Source organism: Geotrypetes seraphini, chromosome 18 (genome assembly GCF_902459505.1).
Source record: "Geotrypetes seraphini chromosome 18, aGeoSer1.1, whole genome shotgun sequence".
NCBI classification, from domain to species: domain Eukaryota; kingdom Metazoa; phylum Chordata; class Amphibia; order Gymnophiona; family Dermophiidae; genus Geotrypetes; species Geotrypetes seraphini.
Genome location: NC_047101.1, coordinates 29065702 through 29091523, shown reverse-complemented (window position 1 = coordinate 29091523; position 25822 = coordinate 29065702). Strand labels below are relative to the sequence as shown.

General features: G+C 43.1%; 1 protein-coding gene across 2 annotated transcripts in view; it reads right to left on the bottom strand.

Annotated features, from left to right (window-relative positions):
- RANBP17 (RAN binding protein 17) overlaps positions 1-25822 on the bottom strand; it is a 548236-nt gene that overhangs the window by 489688 nt on the left and 32726 nt on the right. The window contains exons 1-2 of one of the 2 annotated variants that reach the window (XM_033927589.1): positions 19594-19650; positions 13955-14020 (exon numbers count right to left, since the gene is read on the bottom strand). In XM_033927589.1, the coding sequence (XP_033783480.1) occupies positions 13955-14020; positions 19594-19611 (84 nt within the window). In that variant the 5' untranslated portion in view covers positions 19612-19650. Of the gene's footprint in view, positions 1-13954; positions 14021-19593; positions 19651-25822 lie in introns of those variants that run through there. The other variant, XM_033927588.1, reaches the window with a different exon arrangement.

The window sequence follows — 25822 nt, the reverse complement described above, 5'->3', positions numbered from 1 at the left end:
GCCAGATTTGCATGCCTTCTATTTCCGTTATATGCCAATAGGGATATCTTGAAAACCTGACCGGCAGAGTATCCTCCCAGGACAGGGTTGAGAACCCCTGGGTTAGTACAATAAGATAGATTAAAAATATTAATATAGAACATTTTTCCCAACCTTTCCAGGACCAAGGCACGCCTATTTGAACAGAAACATTATGGGCCAAGTTCTATATGCGGTGATAAGCACAATTGTAATAAAGTTAGAAGGGCTTTATAGAATTGCGCTTAGCACCACACAAGGTTTCAAGGTTTTATTAAAATTTGATTTGATCACAATAGATGCAACTTGTAGGTACTCTGAACTAAGCGCCTTTTTTGTGCACAAGGCGTCTTTTTTTGCACTATTTATAGAATCACGCTGAATTAGGTGAAGATGTGACGTCAGTGCATTATGATATGATGTTATGTGCGTAGGGTCAAAAAAAATGGCAATTCACTGAAGGCAACCAAATTTTAGCTTGGGTGACCAGGCTCCTTTCCAGGCTATTCCTTCACAAGGAGCAGCAATATTTTATCATCCCGGGCCACAGAAGAAGCTATCTCCATTATAGAAAGAACTGGGAGAGACTTACTAGAGAGTAGAATGCACAAACCTTCCTGAGAGATGAAAATATAAAAAATGGCAGAGAGAGGTCATCTCCCCAGCCCTCCGCGCAGAGCACTGGCTTCTGATCAACTAACTCTGCGCATTCAAGGCCCTGGTAATAGCGCATAAAAGAATATACGTCACCATCCCAGCCTACATAGGATCCAAGCTAACCCTATACATCCCCACCTGCCTCAAGTTTCAAGTTTATTAGTAATTTTGATTAATCGCTTAATCATACTTCAAAGCGATGAACATAAATAATAAACATTAAAAATGACAATATTAAAAAGTAATACAATATTTAACAGACTTAAAATCAAACCAGACTATTCACAAACTTCACAAACAAGAAAAAAGGGAAAAAGGATTTGAACTACAAAGTATTATAGAAAGAATAGTCAGGGAAAAAACACAGGGTAGGGGATATAAAATTCATTAATCAAAATCAACATAATTAATAAATCTACTCTGAAACGGAGAAAGCCTATGCATCCCCCCAGGAAGGTCTCTCCTATCAGAAACTGTCCGCAAACGCTTCTACAACCACTTCATCCCCCAACTCTGGAACCAACTCTCCCCGCAAATCAGATTACAGAACTCATGGATGACCTTCCAGAAAGCTGTAAAGACCCTTCTCTTCAACTAAAATTCCAACTGCAATCGACCCCCATTGCCCCCTAAAATTCCCCCTTCCTCCTGCACTCACTTCTCCATTCTTAATAGAGAATGATATGGGGGACAAATTGTCCCTGTCCCCGCCCCTTCCCCGCAACCATTGTCCCTGCCCCGCCCCCATCCCCACAACCACTGTCCCCGCCCCGTCCCCACGACTACTGTCCACGCAGCATCCATACAAGCCTCAGTACTGCAATATTTAGCTTATTCCTTCCTTATAAATCAAAGTTCTGGCTGCTGGACTAGAGAGAGAGATGTTCAGCTGGCAGGGCTTTGCTTATAAATTTTTATCAACACAACTAATATACTACTTTATCCTAAAGCAAAAAAAAAAATAAAAAAATTTCTCTACCTTTGTTGTCTGGTTTCTGCGTTCCTGATCTTCTTATTGAATTCCTTTCATCCACTGTCTGTCTTCTCTCTGCGTCTTCCATTTGCTCTATTACTGTGCCTCTCGCTTCCCCCCCCCCCATTGGTCTGGCATCCATCTTCTTCCCTCCGCTCCCCCCATAGTCTGGCATCTCTGTCTTCTTCCCTTCCAGCGTTTAATCCCCACTCTCTGTTCCCCATTTTCCTTCAGCGTCTTCGCCCCACTCTCTGTTCCCCATTTCCCTTCAGCGTCTTCTCCCCACTCTGTCTTCCACATTTCCCTTCAGCGTCTGTTCCTCTCCACCCCCCTTCAGCATCTGTTCCATTCCTTTCCACCACCACCCTTCCCTCTCGCCACCCCCTTCAGTATGTGTGCCTTTCTACCACCCTTCAGCACCTCTCGCACGGTCCGACCATCTCCCTCTCTCTTACCTTTGTGGCGCATTACAATGTAATTTGTGCATGCCGCCGGAGCCTGTGAGCATGGTCTCCGTCCCATCCCCACAAAACCATCTCGCTTCTGTGTTCCTATTTTCCCCATTTCTAATATCTCCCCTCTATATCAGGCATTGTCCCCACTGTGTCCATATACCATCCCCATATATGTTCCCTTTATGTCTCTGTCCCTATGCCCCCATGCACATAATCTCCCCTCTGTTACCTTCCTATGTCCAGATTTCCCCTCCCTTCCACACTGTGTCTCTTCTCTCCAACCCCATCTAGCTTCTTTTCCTCTTTCTCCCCCTCCATCTAGCTTCTTTCCCTCTTTCTCCCCTCCCCCACCCCCGATGCTTCCAGCATCTGGCTCACCTGCCTGTCCTCCCTTTTCTTTCCTGCCTGTGGGATTAATATTTCTCTCCCTCTTCATCCCCTTGGCCCAACATATCTATTTCCCTTTCACTCCCTCCTTCCTAGTGTGAGAGAACATGCGCGATCATGGATTGCGCGGTCCAGAAGCCCCCTCCCGATCACCACGTTCTGCCATCTCCCTCCCTCCACCTCACCTTAGGTGCCGAGTCCGATTTTAATTCTTCTTCTCCCAGTCGCACACTTTCGATAAGCCGCGTGCGTGGCTGCTTGAGCTGTTTAATCTTCTCCTGACCCAACTTCTTGTTTCCGGTTGCGTCAGAGAAGATTCAACAATTCAAGCAGCCGCACCCGTCCTCAACTTAATGTCCATATACGGGACAAAGGCCGTGCAAGCTGCCCAGTACTGGCCTTAGTTCCTTCAATGTATACCCATTATTTTCTGATTAGAGATCCTCTGTTTTCATCCCACAACTCTGTCACCATTTTCTTCTCTACCACCTCCCTCAGGAGCACATTCCACACATCAATCACCCTCTCCGTAAAGAAGAATTTCCTAACATTACTCTTGAATCTACCACCCCTCAACCTCAAATTATACCCTCTGGTTTTACCACATTCCTTTCTCTGGAATAGATTTTGCTCTAAGTTAATACCTTTCAAATATCTGAACGTCTGAATCATATCTCCCCTGTCCCTCCTTTCCTCTAGGGTATACATATTCAGGGCTTCCAGTCTCTTGTCATGTGTCTTCTGGCGCAAAACTCCTACCATTTTCGTCACCTTCCTCTGAACCACTTCAAGTCTTTTTATGTCTTTCTTCAGACACTATCACCCCAAGGTCCCTCTCATCATCCTCTCGCATCCCAGCACATACGTCTCCTTCCGATTTCTAATCCTAAATGCATTACTCTGCACTTCATTGCATTGAATTTTAGTTGCCAGATATTAGACTATTCTTCTAACTTTTGCAGATCCTTTTCCATGTTTTCCACTCCCTCCTCGGTATCTACTCCATTACAAATCTTGGTATCATCCGCAAAAAGGTAAAACTTTTCTTCCTACTCTTCGGCAATGTCACTCACAAACATACTGAACAGGATCGGCCCCAGCACTGATCCATGAGGAACTCCACTACTCACCTTTCCCTCCTCCGAGCGAATTCCATTAACCACCATCCTCTGGCATCTGTCCATCAATCAGTTTCTAATCCAGTTCACCACTTTGGGTCCTAACTTCAGCCCATCAAATTTTTTCAAGAGTCTTCTATGAGGAACCATGTCAAAGGCTTTGCTGAAATCTAAGTAAATTACATCTAGCATATGTCCTTGATCCAATTCTCCAGACACCCAATCAAAAAATTCAATCAGATTCATCTGGCACGATTTACCTTTAGTAAAATGATGTTGCCTCAGATCCTGTAACCTATTTGATTCAAGGAATTTCACTATCTTTTCTTTCAGGAATACTTCCATTATTTTTCCAATAACCAAAGTTAGGCTTACCGGCCTGTAGTTTTCTGCTTCATTTCTATGACCACTTTTGTGAATAAGGACCACATCCGCTCTTCTCCAATCCCCAGGAACCACTCCCATCTCCAAAGATTTGTTGAACAAATCTTTAATAGGACCCGCCAGAACCTCTCTGAGCTCCCTCAATATCCTAAGATAGATCTCGTCCAATCCCCATCGCTTTGTCCACCTTCAATTTTTCAAATTGTTCATAAACACTTTCTTCCATGAACACCACAATATCTACTCCCTTTTTTACATTCCTAGCCATTTGCTCTTCTGCTTTCACCAGACGTATCTCCCTTGGCTTCTTTCAGTTTCACCTGGTAGTCCTTTCTGTACTCCTCTACTTCGGTATTTTTATATTTCACGAATGCCAGCTCTTTTGCCTTCATTTTCTCTGCAACAAGTTTAAAGAACCATTTTGGTTTCCATTTTCTCTTGTTATTTATTTATTTTCTTCACATATAGGTCAGTAGCCATTTTTATTGTTCCTTTCAGCTTAGGCCACTGTTTTTCCAATTCCCTTATGCCATCCCATCCTAACAGCTCTTTCTTCAGGTACGCTCCCATTTTACTAAAGTCCGTATTTTTGAAATCTAGGACTTTGGTTTGATATAACAGCTACACACAAAACTCAAACCGTTTGATGATCGCTATTTCCCAGGTGGGAACCTCTCGAACATTAGAGATACTCTATCCATTTGTGAGGACCAGATCTAATATCGCTTTTTCCCTCATGGGTTCGATGATTTTGTTTTTAAACCATCTTCTCCCAGTCTCTGGCTATACTTCCTTCTGCCTGTGCTCTTAACTGTGTATCCAGGGCCACCTTATCCATTTGCTGTTTTTCTCTCCTTCACTATGTCATACATTCATCTTTATCATTAACTTTTTAACATTCAACTTTCTTCCATTTTTTTGCTTTCTTCTCAAAATCTATCTACTTTTCCAAGTCTTCCCTTCCCATCTATGTGTACCATCTCCTCCCTCTTTCTTATCCCCTATTCCCATCTATCCATAAGAAGCATTTCTTCTTATCTCTTCCTTGCCACACCCATTGCTGTGCACCATCTCCTCCCTCTGTCTCCCCTACAACCCTGTGCATCATCTCATCCCTATCCCATGGTCAGACAACTCAGTCTTCCTTCTTCCCCCCCTCATATTGCCCAACATCTTTCTCCTCCTTCCCATAAGCTGGAATCTCTCTCCTCTCCCTTGATCTGGCATCTTGTTTACCGCCCTCTTCCCAAGGTATAACATCTCTCTCCTTCTATCTTCTCCTTTCTGCGGTCTGGCATCACTCCTCCTTAGTCTGGTATCTCTCTCTCCCCTCTTTCCCATTACGTGGTCTGGCATCTCTCTCTCCTTCCCATTCCAGTGTTTGAAATCTCTATCTTCCCTCCTTCCACCACTCTTCTCCAGAATCAGACATCTTTCCCTTCTTTGAATCATCTCTCCTCCCTCCCAGTGTAACATTTCTCCCTCCTCCTTCTCCACCACTATCATGTCCAACAATCATCCCCCATATATGCCATCTCTTTCCCTCCTACTCCACACACCTATTTCCAAGAATTTTTTTTCTCTTCCCTCACTCACTGGCAGCATCTCCCTATCCCTCCCTTCCTAACCTCCCAGCTCGTGCATCCTCTGTCCTTCCCAAGCCCCTCCCAGCCCGTGCAGCCTCTGTCCTTATTGCTTTCCCAACCCCCCTACCCCACAGCCTGTGCAGCATATCCTTCCCTCATTTCCAACCCCAGCCCTCCCCCCCTCAGCTGGATCCTACGGTATGACAGTTTCCAACTCCCCCACCTACCACTTCCCTGCTGCTAAAATTTAAAATCTTCGGGCAGCTGACGTGAAGCCAGCCTCCTGCCGGCTTGCCCCAGAAGTTTTCTTTCTGCAGCACTTCCTGTTCCAGCATAGGCAGGATGCTGCAGACATAACACTTCCGGTGAAGGCCAACTGCGGGAGGCTGGCTTTGCGTCAACTGCCTGATGATTTTAAATTTCAGCCGTGGGGAGGTGGTAGGTGGGGGAGTTGGTACTTAAGGAGGTTTCTGGAGAGTGTAATGTCAAGCACAGAATCACCGCAGGCCACATAAAACAGCCAGGCGGGCTAGATTCAGCTCACGGGCTTTGTGTTTGACACATGTGCTGTAGAGGTATTGAGTGATTTACTTACCTGAGGGCTTATATTCACCTGGGGGCTTTGATCACCCTGCCCCATCACTTCTAGTTTAAAGCCCTCTTCAGTCGATTACTAAGCCTGCCACTGAAGACACTTCTTTCCTTCTTTGATAGATGTATACCATCCCTGCCCAGCAGCTCTTGAAAAATCATCCTATAGTTCAGGAAGCCAAAACATTCTCAACATAGCCACACATTCATCTCCAGGATGCGTGCTTCTCTGACCTGGCCCTTACCCTTGACAGGGGGGATGGCTGAGAATACCACCAGCGCACCTGACAGCTTCACCTTCTCTCCAAGAGCCACAAAGTCATTTTTGATACATTCGCAGGGGTTCCTGGCAGTATCATTAGTGCAAACATGGATGAGGAGCATCAGATAATAGTTATCAGGTTTCATGAGTCTTAGGAATCTCTCTGTAACATCTTGGATTTTGGCACCAGGTCTGTAATCTGAATTCAGCTGTTTTCCCTCAGCACAGCTTCTTCTTCTCCACTGCTGGAAATCTTTGATGCCTCGAACTATTTCATCGATGTACCTCTCATTCTCATTGATGTTTCTCAGTTTTGCCACCTCTTCTCTCAGGTCCTTCACTTCCTTCAAGAGGGATTCAAGCTGAAGACACCCTCTGCCTGGGTAACATTTTCAGTCTGCACAGAGACAGAAGCTGTAACCTGAGCAGCAGCTATGGTGGCATGATGTTTACCAGCCATACTGTGGTTGCAGAAGTATTAACACCTGAAAGAAAAAAGAAAGAGCAGAAAAGTCCTACCAAACCAATGCCCTGTTCCTAGTTGGCTGAAGAGCCAAAAACGCTCCACCTCGAGGTGGGCGGGAAGGAATTAACCTTGATCCGTGATATATTGCAGACTCAAGATATTTGTGGTGAGAGAATTGTTTCCTGTAAGTTTAAAATTTCTGCATTTGTGGATGATCTTCTCATCCATTTGACTAACCTGGAATCCTCCTTAGCTGCACTGTTGGACTTGTTTGCCGAGTATGGCAAGTTTTCAGGTTTGAATTTAGATAAATTGAATTTAGATAAGTCTCTGGCCCTTGCTACTTTGAGGGACATTAAGAACCATTGAAATAGACGGAATCTTCTTTTCATCATCTAGGTGTGCAGCTGACATCAATCACCTTGTGGCTTTGATAGTTTGTTCCGAAGTGGCTTTATGTGCTACAACTTTTACCAATTCAATTGTTGAAAATAGATTTGGGCGCTTTAAATAGGCTTATATCTAAATTTATTTGGGGGAAGGGGAAGGGTAAAAAAATCTCCAGTTGCATTTTTTTTAGTAGGGACTTGAAAGCAAGGAGAGTTAGGTATACCTGATATGCAGAAATATAATCAGGCCTGCTTACTAAGATATTTTAGGGATTGGATTTTAGGACAGGATGATTATATTTGCTTTGGTTATAAGTTAGCATCTATATTCTCTTCTTCAGGTTCCTTGGTTCTTCCTTCCTTGTGAGTGTGGCATAGTGGTTACAGCGACAGCCTCAGTACCCTGAGGGTTGTGGGTTCAAACCCCACACTGCTCCTTGTGACCTTGGATAAGTCACTTAATCCTCCACTGCCCCAGGTACATTAGACAGACTGTGAGCTTGCCAGGACAGATAGGGAAAATAGTTCTGAACTCCTTTGGGAAGACAGGCTAATAAAATGGAATAAATAAATCTGCACTCAAGTGTGCTGCTGGATTCATTATGGGATGTTTGGAGAGTCCTGGTTATTACATTACATTACATTAGTGATTTCTATTCCGCTTGTACCTTGCGGTTCTAAGTGGATTACATTAGAAGATGGCTGGTCATTTCCAGGCGATGACAATACAATACTTTACATTACTTTAAAAACTTTGCATACCTTACTTTACATAACTTTGCATACATTACTTTACATAGATTTACGTAGATTTACTTTGCATTACCTTACAGTACTTACATAACTTTACATTACATTATTTTACATAGCATAACTTTACATTACAGAAAGCTAGATTCAGTTTATAAGTAGAGGTATCGGACATTTTGAGATATTTAGTGGTTACAATGTTTCCGGGTATGTATTGAAGTATCGTCATAGAGACTTGATTAGATGTTGCCTGAAAGGGAGGAATTGCAAGGAAAGTGCGGTAGGGATAGGAAATGAGGGGAGATTAGGTTGTTGGGATGTGTTTTTTGAATAGATGGTTTCGGAACGCTTTATAGTCAGTAGTTGTGATCAGCAGCTTGGAGATGGTGGGGTCAAGTTTCGCTGCCTGTGTAGCAAGTAGGTTGTCATATAGTTTTTTGCGTCTAGTGCCTTTGAGTGGGGGGTAGGTGAACGGGATCTGGGTTCTCCTTATTCTGGGTGAAAGGTTTCGGTGTAGGCGGTTGTTTAGGTAAATAGGTGCAGTTCCGTTTAGTACTTTGAATAGTAGACAATATAGTTTGAATTGGGTTCTTGCTCATATCTGTAGCCAGTGAGAGTCTAGATAGGCATTGGTGATGTGATCATATTTTCCTAGCGAATAGATGAGTCTGAGAGCTATGTTCTGTACTGTCTGTAGTTGTTTAATCAAGTTGGTGGGACATGGTAGATAAAGGATGTTGCAGTAGTCTACAAGTCCTAGCACAAGTGATTGGACTATGATCCTGTATTGTACGTTGTCAAAGAATTTTCTTATTTTCCGCAGGTTGCGCATGGTGAAGAAAGCTTTTTGGATAGTTTTGTTGGTATGTATCTGCATTGTGCAGCACCTGTCTATCATTACTCCCAGAATTTTGAGCGAGTCATAATTTAAAGAAGACATACTCACAACCAGGTTGACAGGGTTGATAGACGCCATTAGACACTGGTTGAGCACCCCTGACAGGGCACCATCAAACATAGCAAATATAGTCTCTCTTTTTTTTTGTAAGGGAAAGAAGAAAAAATAGAGACCCAGCTAGACCCTCTAACATACTCACAAACTGTCGTCAGGGCTTGCAAGTGCAGAGAGATGCCGGTAAAAACCGGTTGCTCAGCGCTATGAGGGCAGAAATGCAACTTAGAAACTGTGGAGTCCCATTTTTTTTTTAAGGAAAAGAAGAAAAATAGGGACTAAGTCAGACCCTCTATCATAGGAGGGAGGGTGAGGCAGGGACCTGGGGGGGGGGGCCCAGGTGTAACCCCTAAAGCCGGCACCGTTCAGCCGGACACCCCTGTCTCACTGAAGAGGAAATCTCAACAGGAGAAATAGTACTGACAACTCATTGAAGAGAAAATCTCAACAGGAGAAATAAGGTTCCAGTCACAGCCAGAATCCAGGAGCTAGTTGAATAGTGACTTTCACCTGCTGGGAGATAGAGAATACTGGATAAACAGGAGGAGTGCCAGCCAATAGGACCACCTGTTAATCAGTTTCTCTATCTCCGCCTGCTGGTAGATGTGGGCTATCTCATTGGTCTCTGGATTCATCTGCTGCTGTTGCTAGGGAAAAAGAGGGAAGTCCCATCCCCTTTACCCACCAGAAAGGGGCAAAGCTCTAATTGAGGACTGTGCAAAGGCTTAAAAGGCACATAAGAGCACAAAATTAATGAAAAAAAAAAACTTAAGCCAAAAACTAGTCAAATAAAAGGAAAGCTATTAAAAACAAACTGACTTACAATTGAAGGAAAAGGTTCTACTCATTAGGAAAATTGAAAACTTGGAAAATGCAAATAGGAATTTGAACTTGAGACTTTTAAACTTTCCTGTTTCCAAATTTCAATCGCCTAGGGATTTATTTCATTCCTTTTTAAATATAGTTTTGAAATTTCCTGAAAATAATATGCCACCGCTACAAAAATTATATTACCTAAACTTGCCAAAAGAGGATAAAGAAAAGAGGAATGCAATACCAGGAGAACTGGATCTCACTGGCATGCTGGAAACATCTCAAGAGGAAATTATGGTTAGAGCTACTTTACTGGTAACTTTTTTTGTCTTTCTTCAAGATAATGAAGCAATTCTTTGTCTATTTTATAGGACTGAAAATGTGGAATTTCATGGATTCAAAATTTCTATTTTTCCTGATGTATCAAAGTGGACGCAAGCCAGACGTAAGAAATTCTTGGCCTGTCGTCAGTCTGTTTTGAGTTTAGAAACAACCTTTTAATTACGTTTTCCTTGTAAATGTTGCATTACATATCAGAGTAATAGATATATTTTTCATGAACCCGATCAACTGCAATTCTTTCTTGAAGGTAAAGCAACTATAAGAATTCCAGAGACTTCCATGGAATCAGCTATTAGATAATTGACTCCAACTGCACTCTGTAATTTTGATTTAATTTAGAAATATTTCCTGGAATCCAAGTACCCTTGGAAGTGATCGATTCTCTCTCCTCAAAATGTAGACTTTAGTCATAGTCACTAGTGTGGAATTATTTCATAATTTGTATTATTTGTTTCCTGTTTTTGGATTGTTATATTTCCTTTCAAGTATTGATTATTCAACTTGTAAAAGCATAAATAAATAAAAAACAAACAAACTGAGGTAAATGAAGAAAAACCTATATGCCATGGCCACAGGCATTCGCACCCTGAATGAAACCTGCACCCAACATCCCCACTCCATCGACCTAGCAGCCTCCACGTGGTACTCCAACATCCAATCCCTCTATAACAGCCTTGCCCAGACAAAAACAACTCGAATAACCACCAATAAAACACCTGCTCCCTAGTACACCAGTGACCTCCGATCCATAAAATGATCTCTGAGGAAAGCAGAAAGGAATTGGATCAAACACCCAAATTCAGAAACCAAAGCCCACTGGAAAAGCATATCCATCACCTACAAAGCTGACATCCTAGAAGCGAAGAAAGCCTACTACTCTCGCCTCCTACAATTAGCCCCTGCTAGATCCAAACAACTATTCACCCTCACAAACCAATTCTTCACCAGCGCCCAAGGAAAAAACCACACCAACCAAACAGAACTTGATAGTGAGACTCTCTCGAACTTCTTCCAGTCCAAAGTACAAACCATCCGTAATAATCTTGACACCAACACCAACCCCACTCCTGCACACCCCCAGCCTAACCCAAATACACCATCCTCTACCACTCTCCCCCAATTTGATATGGCCACCCATGCCGAGGTTCTCGGAATCCTGAGAGAACTCAAACCCTCCAACACCATCCTCGATCCCTGCCCATCCAGCCTTCTGCTGCCCACAGAAGACGCCATGGCAGAATCCATCCTCCCCATCATTAACACCTCCCTCTCCACAGGGACAGTTCCCCTCAGCTGGAAATCAGCTATTATCAAACCCACTCTCAAAAAACCCACCCTTGACCCTAACGAACCTGGCAACTATCCAACCTCCCATTTGTCTCCAAACTCCTAGAACGAATTGTGCTCCGTCATAGAATTGTACACCCTTTCATAGAAGAACAAGCTGCTTTGTCCCCTGCTCAATCCAGCTTCCGAACAGGCCACAACACCGAGTCAGTATTCCTAGATATCATCGATGACAGCTGGTCAATACTCGACAAAGGCAGCAATGCCCTACTAGTCCTACTTGACCTCAGTGCTGCCTTTGACATGGTCGACCACCACCTCCTCATATCCAGACTCTATGACCTTGGAATCAAGGACTCTGCCCTCCAATGGTTCACCTCCTTCCTCCACCAAAGGACCCAAACTGTCCTACTAGGGACGCACAAATCTAACCCCAAGCCTATCAAATATGGCATTCCCCAAGGCGCCCTTCTATCCCTCCTCCTATTCAACCTCTACATCAGACCTGTCATTGATATAGCGCAGAAGTACAACATTAAAATTCACTCCTATGCTGATGACAACCAGCTGCTCCTCCCACTAGGCGAAAACCGATCGTCCCAAATTGCTAACCTCCAACACTGCCTCTCTGACATGAAAACCTGGATGACAAACAACAAACTACAACTGAACGCCTCTAAGACCGAACTCTTATGGATCAGGAAAAAAAACACCAAATACATACGCCCAACACTATCATAGGACTCCACTCTACTAACGGCAACAGATCAAGTACGCAGCCTAGGAGTAACCTTAGACGGACACCTATCCCTATCCACCCACATATCCCAAGTAATCTACTACCTCCGCCAACTGAGAAGGATCAAACCCTACATCTCCACACCTGACCTAGCCCAACTCCTCTAAGCATATGTCCTCTCCAGAATGGATTACTGCTACTCCCTATTTAATGGAATAACCAAAAAAGATCTCAAGCGCCTCCAACGGGTCCAAAATGCAGCTATCCGCCTCCTATACAGCCTCAACTACCATGATCCCATCTCCCCAGCACTCCGCGCTGAACACTGGCTCCCAATTATCCAACGCTGTGCATTCAAGGCCCTGGCAATAGCACACAAAAGAATTTATGCCACCACCCCCTCCTATATAAAATCCAAGCTACCCATCTACATCCCCACCCGCACCCTCCGCTCAGAAACGGAGATACGCCTATGCATTCCCCCCGGAAGGTCCCTCCTCTCAGAAACCGCCCTCAAACACTCTTACAGCCACTTCATTCCCCAACTCTGGAACCAACTCCCCCCTCAACTCAGACTACAGACTCACTAATTACATTCCAGAAAATGGTAAAGACCCTCCTCTTCAACTAAAGGTCACCCTCAGTCTACACCCAACCCCTTAAACCCCACCTCTACCCTTCTTTCTCCATTCTAATCTTCTGCCTAAATTTCTGTATAGTTCACTCTCAGCCTATACTCAAATAACTCGTATCTAAACTAAACTACTTATATTTAAACTACTGTTCTTAATTTGCTGTATAGTCCCTATATTTAAACTGCTGCTCAGTCTCGTATGTCCAAGTATTTAAATCTACTGTATAATCTTGTATGTCCAATTCACTCCATTGTGAATGTTTACTTGTAAACCGTTCTGAGCTACTGGGAGGACGGGATAAAAATCTAAATAAATAAATGAGAAGGTACTGAAAAAAAAATATGCTTAAGAGAGACCATGAAAACACGACTTCTCAGTTATGTGGAAAAGATTCAGACCGAGGAACCTGCGCTTATGCATCAGACCGGAAAGCACCTGTGCATGTACAGTGAGACACTTAGAATTTCCCAAAAGGTACAAAAGAAGGATCTGCCGGACAGCAGGGGAGGTGTTTAGAGTAGGATATGGGAGTTTTAAGAGAGAGAGGAGGGGAAGAGGGAACTTGCCATTGCAATGGACCAGGTGAAGCACGCTTTCAGCGCCCCGAGCCAGTGCACAACTGATCCATGCCTTGAGCCAGCCCTGTTGCACAGACTAGATTGTAAAACTCTCTAGAGCCCAATATTTACAAATGATAAGCAGTAGAAAACAACAGGCAGAGGCAGATAACCAAATTGCCCAGCTTGCACTCTTTTTCCCTTTCACTTGAATATGCAGGCTGTCTGGACACAAGAGAGTTTAAAAACTCAGTTCTAGGACATTAAGAGAATTGTGACTTCAGACTTATTAGGACTACTGCTCTGATCTTGTGAGCTACTACATCAATTTTATATAACACAAAGGAAAATGTAGGGGAGAAATCAGTGCCAGTTAGCTTGGAAACTGTAAAGAATTGCAAGAAGCAGCTGTTTTCTAGTTAAGGATCAGCATATACAATTTTAATATAGTGATGACATCATAATCCTAATGATGAAATCATTCTGTCACACCTTGGAGTTCTCAATATTACTGGCTGCCAAGAGATACTCAGACTATGGAGGCTAAACACCAAATTCACCTCAGCATGCATGAAACAAAAGGAAATACATACCAAGTTCATTTCTTGAGTCAGCTCTGAAAGGATCATGACTCCAATCACACAGTGGTCCACGGTGCCCTGCAGCAGACAGATGTAAACATACCACTACTTGTCACACACAGACTTTCTCTTGACTTTGGTTCTGGACATCTACAAAACAAGCTGTTTTCTTAGGCAAATTAAATGTGCTTCTTTAAATGTAATATTCAGTTATACTTACCTGTGAGAAATGAAAATACTAATATATTTTCTAATGGTGTTAATTGTTGGAAAATAATGTAAAGGTAAAGGTGTGAACATATAAAGCAGGGGTGTCCAATACATCAATCGTGATCGACCGGTAGATCAGGAAGGCAATGCGAGTCGATTGCGGAGCCGATCCCAGGCTCCGTGAAATTCGTGTTGCCATCCCGATCTACCAGACCGATCAGCCTCCCTCTCCCAGATGTCCCCCACCAGTCATCACTTCACACACACCCATTCTCGCTGCACCCTTCCTTGTCCAACTGCCAGAACCCGTCTTCCCTCTCTCACTTTCTCCCGTACACTCTGATAAGATTGGGGATGATATCACTTCCTTCGGTAGGGGGGGGGGTCTAGGGAAGTCACAACCCTGGAGAGCTGAGCGCCGGCTGCCCCTGGCAGAATCAACAGAGCCGCCAGACTGGAGAAAGGTGGTCAGGAGCGGGAGGCGCTCTGCCCAAAAATGCCGGAGCTGCTGCTCTGAAATATTGAGCCTGAAAATGGGAAGTTGAGGTGGTTCCTATTGGGGGGGCTATGCATTCTTGTAAAGGCCATGCTGAAAGGAGACTGGAACGGCTCTCATGGAAGGATTTATAGACTGGATTTCTCTTGTGCCCAGGCTTTTTCTGTTCCTCGGCCCTGGATGTCTGGAAATTTGGGCCTGCAGAAGCCTCACACTGACCAGCAGATCCGTCGTTTGAGACCACTGAGATGCAAGGGCCCACTGAGGAGTGCGAAGGTGTAGTTATGCCAGTTATGCACAGTGGAAGCCATGAAGCCGAGCAGAACCATCATGTGTCCTGCAGTGATGGATTGAAGAGGAAGCAGTTGCTGACAAAGGCAGATGAATGCGATCCGGAGGGAGAAACGCTCTCATGAGAGTGATGTCTAGGATAGCTCCAATGAACTGAAGACATTGAGTCGGAATGAGATGTGATTTGGGGAAGTTGACTGAATCCTAGAACCAGAAGAAAAAAAATAGATGGTTTGAGATGTTGTTTGGACCACCTCCTGAGAGGATACAGCCTTGATCAACCAGTCGCACAGGTAAGGAAAGACTTGGAGGCCTGGTGAACAAAGAGATGCAGCCACTAGAGGATCCTGTTCAGAGTCCCCCCACAGGTCGGAATCCTGAACAGAATGGAGCCAGTGCCGAGTCCTCGGTGTCGAAGGCTCAAGATGTTTAAGCTTCTGCAATGCCTTCCGGGACCATATTGGAGTCGACTTGGGCGATGTTTGTGTCGAGGACGACTGGTGTCGGCGAGTCGATGGTGCTGGTTCTCTGATGGGCAGCATCCGCACTGATGGAGACTCCACTGCAGGTTCAACCGGTGTCGTGGGCTCAGACCGGACTGGCACCGGGGGAGTCAGTGTTGACACGGGCAGAAGTTGGGTCGGCACCAGCATTTGAAAATGCTCACCCAATTCCTCTTTAAGCAAAGCACCGGTACCGCTGGTTTTTTTGCCGATATCTTCAGTGCTGCTCTACACTCCAGCGATGAGGAGGCACTCACCGATATCAGAGCAGAGTGCTTTTTGGGCCTCTTCGAGGTCGTCAGGACTTGGCTCACTGCTACTTTGACCTGAGGCCTAGACGGGGTGGGGGGAAGGCTTTTTAGCTGGCTTACCCACAGAAGACTCCAACACCAGAGTTGTTTCTGTCGGTGTCAAATGATGTGGTGTCGCCTTGGCCAGTGCCGATGAAGTCGGTATTGATGAAGACTCGCCTTCCATTGCAACAATGAAAAGTAATTTTTGCTGGATCAGGTGGTTCTTCAATATTCTTTTTTGAAGGAAAGAACAGTGTGAGCAAGTTTCTGGATGGTGCTCAGGCCCCAAGCACTGGAGACACCAGCGATGCAGGTCAGTTACTAGGATGGACTGAGCATAGTGACCGCACTTTTTTAAACCCGTCTGTGGGCGGGACATCGACGGAAAAACAGCCCTGGCTAAGGTCAAAGTCCGAGGTCAAGGTGGTCGAACAGGCCCCGCTGGGCCGAAGGCAGCAAAAGAAAAAATCTCATCCATTGAAAAACGCGGAAACTAAAAAACTGTGAGACCGTGCACCTATGTCAGGCAGGAAGGCACTCGCGCATGTGCACTGCAGACTATCGCAAACTTTCTAAAGACTTAAAGTGGCGATGCACTTTTAAAGTGGTCCTTATCGGGGCTCCATCTGCGATGTCACCCATCAGTGAGAATATGCTGCCTGATTGTCCTGGGATAAACACCGCTACTATCAGGTGGCACAAAATACACACTTTCTTATCACTCTGTGTGCTTTTACACATGGAGTAATTTTATATTTTTTATGTACAAAATCCTTTATAAAATTACCCCCTAAAAAACTTCCTGTATACCTATTGTCCCTTTATCAGCTTCTAGGTAAGGACCACTCTCTTATTTGTGGTAAAGCGAAGACATATACAAAAGTTCCTTCCCAGGAACTCTCTCAAATTTTATTTATTCTAGATTTATGTTGGTACAGAATAACACAAACCTAGAGAGATTATTTGGGGGGCCAATTAACTAAGGTATACGAGAAAGGTCTTAATGAATGGTCCATGTTGTGCAATTCGCATACATGTGCATGTTTTGTCTCAAATTTTTAAATTACCCACAAAAATAGGAGAAAATATATGACGTTCTGAAAATCAAATAAGCATTCCATGTTTCCTTTCCTTTACAGCTACAAATGCTTGCACTGTGAAAAAATACAAATTCGATTAGCCAAACTGAAGAAAATCTTCAGACAGGCCATTTTGCCTGGATAAACAGCTTCTAAAATGGTCCTCTTCATCTATAACATATGAATTCATTGATCATTGAAAGAGCCACTCAGTTTCATGCCTGATAAAGTGGCCCCATAAGATTATCTGACATCCTGCAGCACATAGTATGTTCTAAAACGTTTAAATAAGGTAATCATAAGGCCATATTTCTTAGTGCTTACGAGAAAAACAGCCTCTGAATTGCCTCATATCACTGTTTATTGTACTTTCTTTAAAGAAATACCCTTCTGCAGATCCATTTTCATGGGATATTAAGGCCTTGTCCTTTCCTCTCCTTAAGCACTTCAGAAGCAAGCTTTCAATAGGAACATGTTTGTGAAGTGCCTCTTCCTGGGAAATTCCAGCATTACTGAAGAAAATCTTAGCTAAAGACAAAAAGCCACATTTGAGACTTTCAAAACAGAAATCAAGAGATTAGGTTCTTACCTTGATAAAGCACAGTTACTTAGCTGTAAGAGGTGTTATTCAGGGACAGCAGACAGATATTTTTACATTTGGGTGATGTCATTTACAGAACCCTTAGGGGGGTTGTGGGGGATTCAACCCCCCACATTATAGCCTTCCTGCCCACTGCCAGCTTGCGAGACCATCAGATCAGTAACAAAACCAAGTAGGGAATGTTGGCGGGTTGTGAGAATATCTGTCTGCTGTCTCTGGCTAACATCTGTTACAGGTAAACAACAGTGCTTTATCCCTGGACAAGCAAGCAGCATATTCTCACATGTGGGGACTTTCCAGCTAACAAACAGGGCTGGAGGAAAATTGGCTTCTAATTGAAGATTAAACTTTGTGGCCAAACTGACTATTCCGCTTGGTAAGATTTTCCAAACAATAGTGGGGCGTGAATATATATACTGAGGACCAGATGGCTGCTTTAAAGATGTCTTCAGTAGGAGTGGAGCACAGATGTGCTCCTGAAGTCACCATGCCTCACACCTTATGTGCAGTTACTCAACCCTTTAGCGTCAGACCAGTCTGAGAATAGCAGAATGAGATAACATAACATAAGAATTGCCACTGCAGGGTCAGACCAGTGGTCCATCATGCTCAGCAGTCCACTCACACGGTGGCCCCCCCCCCAGGTCAAAGACCAGTGCTCTAAATGAGTCCAGCCTCACCTGTGTGCGTTCCAGTTTAGCAGGAACTTGTACAACTAAAGATATAGTCCACAATCCATATGGAGATTGTTCTCTTGGTTACAGGGATTCCCAGCTTGTTTGGATCAAAAGACAGGAGTATATTTTAAATTTTTTATTTTAGATACCTGCTCGATAAAAGGTATATCAAAAATAAAGAAACTTGAACTTGAGTAGCAAGCTAGAGTGCATTTGCTGTCCAATGTGTGAAACACTTCCTCAACAGGGTGATCATGTGGCTTTGGGAAAAAATACTGTAAGACTGATGAACTGGTTGAGAGGAAACTCCAAAACAACTTTTGGGAGGAAATTTGATGAGTTAGAAGAACCATCTTGTCAGGATAAAATGTAGTGTAATGATTGTGAATCTGCTAATAGCATCTGGAGTTCACCGACTCGGCGTGCTGATGTGAGAGATCATGTGATCATCTGTCCCTGTCCAAAACTTTGTTGGGCAGACGTCTCGACATTTCAGGACATAATTAGGGGAACATAGAAGCAGCATTACACATTCTAGAGCTGAAGAGCCTGTTGTACAACACTGGGAGCAGACACATCATGAGATGCATGAACTTCGGTATACAGTGATTGATCATATCCCCCCTCCCCCCCCCCACTGTGCAGTGGGGGGGGGCATGACAAAGACTCTGCTATTGTGCAGGGAATGGATTTTTAATCTGAGTACGGAAGAGCCTAGCAGGATGAATGCTAAGGTTCAATGGTGTCACTTTTTTTGAGCCTTTGTGCATGCATTGTGGCTTTAAATTCATTCCTAAAGTCAATTTGCAAATGGGTCTGTTTCTCTGCTCCAACTGGTGCAACTGGGAGTGGGCTGGGTTTAAGAGAACAGCTATGCCTAGCAGCCATCTTTGTGTGGGCATTCTAAGCACGGAGTGTGATGAATTAAGCAGGTTAAGCTGAGTGATAGAACGTTTTAGAATGCTATTTTTGTTGTTTTGCACTTATTCAAACCTGTTTCCCTGATGCAGTCTTCTGGCGAAACGCTTGGCCATCGTTGGTCGGGCGGAGAGCTTGATGAGCCATACACACTTAAAACAAAAGTGTTGCATGTTTAATCAACCTAAAAGTTCCAATTTAAAGTCCAATGCAAAACAAATAAAATTATTTTTGTGCCTATATATGAGGTTTTTATGCCAATGAAGTAATCTGCCCTTTCCAGCCTGAGGAGTGTTTTTCTCCTTGACAGAGCCCCGAGGCTTAGCTTTTGCTTATTTACATCTAGTCTTTGATATTTTGTTAGATTGACTTTGGGAGATTTGACCACCACTATTTACCCTTCTCCATTGAGAATACTGACCATTTAAACCTACTCTCCATTTTCTGTCTTTCAACCAGCCCTTAATCCATAACAGGATGTTACCTCCTATCCCATGACTTTCTAATTTCCTCAGAAATCTTTCATGAGATACTTTGTCAAATGCATTTTGAAAATCCAAATACACAATATCAACCTGCTCACCTTTATCCACATTTTCATTCAGCCCTTCAAAGAAATGCAGTACTGTAGATTAGCGAGGCAAGATTTCCCTTGACTAAATCCATGCTGGCTTTCTCTCATTAATCCATGTTTATGTATATGTTCTAAGACATCAATAAAGAAAAGAATCCTTGTGGTTCAAAAAGTTTAACTACACCTCACAAAAAACCACAGAAACATGAAATACAGCTGTGCTATGAAAACGGAGTGGTATGCCTCAAAAATTGGAGCTTTAAACCCAATAGCAGGGTTTTTTGTGAAAACGTTTTATCTACTCCACTCACATCATAGGCTTCCAACCCCCTCCTAACTACATTATTTTATTTAATATTGTTCCTTTTCTTTTATTCATTAAATTTTCAAAAACAACTTTTTTCTAAAAAAAGGCAGGATATTCTCTCTCTCCTTACTGCCTATATGCACAAATCTTTATACACCACACAGAGTATTTCAAAATGGAATCGGCAGACAGTGCAAATGCAAATATATGTCAAGACTTTCAAAAAACTTTCAATATGAATGAAGCAGCACTTAGAAACGCTGTGTTGTTTCTTTAAGCGTTTCACTGTTGGACTAAGAGCTGTTGCTTGCTAGCTTTATTTCATTTTGATCAAAATGAAATACTCTGTGTGATGTATGAAGATTTGTTCTAAGTCTCCTAGGTTTAAATATTTGGATCCATTAACTTATCCACCTTTGGCTACATCTTTTCCTGAAGATTTTTTTGACCTAGACATTCAAGAAGCAGCTTCATCGTGGAATTCTACTTTAACCAATCATTTCACTCCATCAACTTCTTCCTATAATGAATCTACGATTAAAAGCTAGAACCAAGCATAAGAATCCTTGGTTTCATTCAGGCTAATTTCGTTATGATCTCAGAAGTATAAGGCAGAGCGTTCTTGGCGGAAAAATCGTATGTTAGATTTATAAAGAGTCAGCAAATTATTACACTAAGACTAAGGAAATACAATTGACAAAGAAAACATTTAATGCAAAATTACTAGCTAAAACCAAAATTAAAACTAACAATATTTTCCATTACTTCTTCCAGTACTTCTATTAATAAAATTGATGAAAATCTTATGCCTTCAGCAGAACACTTTGCATTTTATTTAAAGAGTAACGTTATGAATCTTCAAAAGTCGATCACTAGCAATACAACTTCTATTCCCGAGTTTAATCCAAATTTAGGAATGGCAAGGTGGTCTTCATTTTACATTCTTTTCTTGACACAATTTTCCAAAAGGATTTCACAAATTCATCTTACAACATCACTATCCAACTCTTGTCCATCTAACTGGTTGAAGATTGACAGAAATGGTCTCATGTCTGTAGCTTTATATCTGGTAAATCTTAGCCTCTCTTCAGTAATTGTCCCTTTAACTTGGAAGATTGCAAACATGTCTCCTATTCCAAAAAATGTTTCAAATTTGGGCCTTAACGCGTGCAATAGCGTGCGTTAAATTCCCACGCACGCTAGCCGCTACTGCCTCATTTACAGCAGGCGGTAGATTTTTGGCTACCGTGCGCTATAGCACGCAGTAATTTTGTGCGTGCGCTAAAAACCCTAGCGCATCTTCATAAAAGGAGGCCTTAGTATTTCAAAAATTACTGAAAAAATTGTTTTTGAACAACTGTTGGATCTCATTGAACACATCACAGTACAGAAACTGCAATATCAGCCCTGAATAGTGAACTGCATTCACACCTGAACGCTGGAAAAACTGTCCTGCTAGATTCTTGATCTATCAACTTTTTTAGTTCAATAAGTTTTATTGAGTTTGATCTATCAACTTTTGATCTTGTGAATCACACATTATTAATTTCTCAGTTATCTTCAATAGGTATTTGTGATACAGTTCTAAATTGGTTTAAATTGTACCTCACTGGCAGAAAATTTAGAGTGTCTAATGCAACATCGTCTTCGTCCTTGTTTGAACTGAACTGTGGGGTTCCACAAGAGTCAATTCTTTCACCTCTGCTATTTAATATCTTTGTAAGCCTACTTGCAACTCTTATTCAAGAATTTCAAATTAAGGTATTTATACTTAATATGCCAATGATATCTTGTTGATCTTTGTGACCTCCCCTTTCAATTTCAATCTAGTTCTATTACAACAATGTACCGATGCAATCTCATCTTGGTTTAAAATTCACAGGATGATACTCAACCCAGCAAAAATGACTGTTTGTTGGATACTGGTCTGATGTCCCAATCCGAGATTAATATAAATCTCTTTGGAACTGACCTACAACCAGTTAATTCTTTTCGTTTAGGAATCACCTTTGATTCATCACTTTCTTTTGAGTTGCAAATTTCACAAGTAGTTAGGAAAGGTTTCCATTAGTTACATAGAATTTGATCCATTAGTCCTATCCTAGATTTTCAAGTTCAGCATACGCTTATTCATGCATTTGTGACATCATGAACCGATTATTGCAACTCAGTTTATTGTGGAATCTAAGTCATCTAACCTACATAGTCTTCAAACTCTTCAGACCTCTGCAATGAGGCTACTTTGTAAAGCAAAGTTATATGACCACAAATCTTTAGGTGAAACTGCCTAAGCTTCCACACAAGAGGAGGCCATTTCTCTTGTCAAATGCACTTTCAAGGAGCAGGCAGTTTGCTGCAACCGATGTAGGCAGAGGATATAGCTCTATGAATCCATCTAAAGATGGTAGCCTTGGAGGAAGGCCTGCGTCACCTCACCCGATTAGTTAACATGAAAAGATGATCTGACACAAACTCATTGGTTACCTCCAGGTAACGTAATAGCACTCTGATGTCCAAAACTTTTGGTGTGCTTCTGCTAGGCCAAAGGGAAGTGCTAAGAATTGATAGTGATTTTCTAGTACATGGAGTAAGGAATTTTCTTTGTTCCACAAAGATGGGAATGTGAAGGTAAGCTTCAGTCAAATCTAAGACAGTCAGAAATTCTCCTGGCTGCACCATTGCAATTACTGAGCGAGTGGTTTCCATTCGAACCAAGGAACTCAGAGCCGCGCTGACATGCTTGCGATCCAGAAGGCGCCTCCACTCCTTTGAGCCTTTCTTTGGCACAACAAAGTATATGGAGTATCTGATGGAGCCCGAGTCATCTGGAGGAACTGGTTTTATGGCTTGGATATCTAGTAATCTGTGAAAGGATCCCCAGCTCTGGCCTCTAGGTGCTCAGGGTCTGCTGTCTGGTAAGGATTTAGGCTGGCAATCTTGGACATTGGCCATGAGATCATCTAGGCCCTTGCTGAATAACATCTGTCATCAAAATGGGAGCCTGCTGAGCATCACTTTAGAGGTTGAATCACTCGCCCATTGTCTGATCCAAAGCATACAACAGGTGACAATAGAAAAGGCAGACTTTCCCCATGACTCTGATAATGCCATAGAGGGCATCAGCTATATAGTCTATTCCTGCCAGCAGCGCAAGCTAAGGCAGGGGTTCAGAGTCAGTCAGGCTCTGGCTTCTTAGTCTAGAGTGTGCAGCACATACTACCAAGAAGCTGTGGCTGCAGCCTTGACCCCTAAGGTCAAAGCCTCAAACTGCCTCCTGAGGGCCATATTCACTCTGCAGTCCAGTGGATCTTTTAAAACCACCCTTCCCTCACTGGGTATTTGGTCATCTGGGCTCCCAGAGTCTCCACTTTTGGCATAGTAAACATGTGCTGGAATTCCTGATCCATGGGTTACAGTTTAGTCATGGATTTAGCCACTCTCGGGGAGCCTTCATGGGTCTCCCAAGGCTCTGTGATTAAGACGTGGGCTGAGCGTGGACTCCACTCAGAAGAGAACTGTGAAGATGGGGTTCGTGGAGGGTCTATTTTTAGTTCTTGGAGGGACTCGGTAATGATCTCCATTAGGACCAAGGAATTAAAATGTTGGCGGACGGAGAGATCTGCTCCCTGATCTTTAGCCAATAATGCTTGGTCCTCTGAATGAGAAGCTGAGTCGTCCAAGTCTGTCTGCAGGACCATCATAATCCTGAATAGGCTCCGCTTTTAGGGAGGAAATGCTCCGAGACTCCAACAAGATCTGTGTGTTGATCCTTTCATCTGCGGACTAGACTGGTGGGTTTCTGCCTTGTGCATAAGCCTGCAAGAGGAGATTAATACACTCTAGGGTAAAGACTTGTGAGAGCAAGTCACCTTGCCCCTTAGGGTGGAGCAGACGCCTTTCTTGGGCTGCAAAACTTCTTCACCCTAATATTGTGCGAAACGCTATCCCTGGACTCTAGAAGGTGCTTCACTCCCCTTGACGGGCCCATCTGCCTTTCTTCAATCCTAGAGGCCTGCATAGGAGCTAAGTCCGAAACTCCCACTCCTCTTTCCTGTGCCACACGACACGTGGCGCATGGACACTCTTCAGCTGCCCATCGAGTGCTAGGAGGAGAGAAGCTGATATGCACAGACGGGGAGAGGGACCTTGGGGTGATAGTGTCCGAAGATCTAAAGGCGAAAAAACAGTCTGACAAGGCAGTGGCTGCTGCCAGAAGGATGCTGGGCTGTATAAAGAGAGGCGTAGCCAGTAGAAGGAAGAAGGTGTTGATGCCCCTGTACAGGTCATTGGTAAGGCCCCACTTGGAGTCGTGTTCAGTTTTGGAGACCGTATCTGGCGAAGGACGTAAGAAGACTTGAAGCGGTCCAGAGGAGGGCGACGAAAATGATAGGAGGCTTGCGCCAGAAGAGGTATGAGGAGAGACAGGGGAGATATGATTCAGATATTCAAATACTTGAAGGGTATTAACGTAGAACATAATCTTTTCCAGAGAAAGGAAAATGGTAAAACCAGAGGACATAATCTGAGGTTGAGGGGTGGTAGATTCAAAGGCAATGTTAGGAAATTCTACTTTGCGGATAAGGTGGTGGATGCCTGGAATGCGCTCCCGAGAGAGGTGGTTCAAAAGCGGGAAGAATCACGTGGTGCCTTTCATCATTGGTCTTGAGATATATATATATATCTATATATATAGCTTTGTTTGTTAAATCATTTTAAATAGTATAAATAATATGAAAAAATATATATTTATGTATTTAAATACTAGTATAAAGCACTTATCTCAGCCTTAGAACAGGAGTTATGCCCCAACATGTTTCGCACATATCGCGCTTTGTCAAGGGGCTCCCGGCGCTGTGTCTGTCATCCGACTCCCTATATTATGTGAAAGGAAGGGGGTCGGCAAACAGACACAGCCCCGGGAGCTCCTTGACAAAACATGTGCGAAACATGTTGGGGCATAACTCCTGTTCTAAGGCTGAGATAAGTGCTTTATACTAGTATTTAAATACATAAATATATATTTTTTCATATTATTTATACTATTTAAAATGATTTAGCAAACAAAGCTATATATATATATATATATATATATATATATATATATATATATATATATGTCGAGACCAATGATGAAAGGCACCACGTGATTCTTCCCGCTTTTGAATGGTTTACAGCGGTGGAGTGGTGGGGCTGCGGTCTCCTTATAGTGAGATATCTGATACTAGTGATGACTATCATATTTGGAGCTTGGAGTTCGTGATAAATATTTTTGATATAGCTTCTGAATGAGAGATTGATAAGTATTGCCATTTTTCTGTACTATGTTAAATAAGGCATGATATAGGGGTATTAGGGTCTGAGGACTATCCTAATTGATTTTGAGGCAACATGAGGTATTTTAAGAAAAGTTTGGGAACTTGGGGGGGTGGGGAGAAAGGAGAAAAAAAAAAATCTGGAAATCCAATATGGCCACCTTGGCAGCATTTTGGCTTTAAAACGCTTCTAGGCTGACCAAATATAATTAAAAATAGAATTTTAGATGGGAGGTGGGAACAAGGCTCTATTTGTAGAAATAGTGAAAACAGTTTTTCAGACTCTCCCCCCCTGATTTTCCCCATACGCTATCACAGCCTGTACTCACAAACCATGTGCAGGGGAAAAGGCGTTGTAGCCTGCCTCAACTTCTTCAGAGAGTAGCTAGAACTGGAGGAATTTTCTGCCTTAAGCCACCAGTCAACTATCACACTGAGATCTTTGGGCTACCAGTCGGACCTCAGGCAGACTGAACTTACACACACACACACTCCTCCCGAGGACCCCAGTGACCACCGTAAAGAGAAGGGGCGGAACTGCAGCTGGAACTGTGAGCGCCCCCAAAGGACACAATTGATGCCTAAAACAGCCTGCACTCAAGCCCCTGACCAAGTCAAG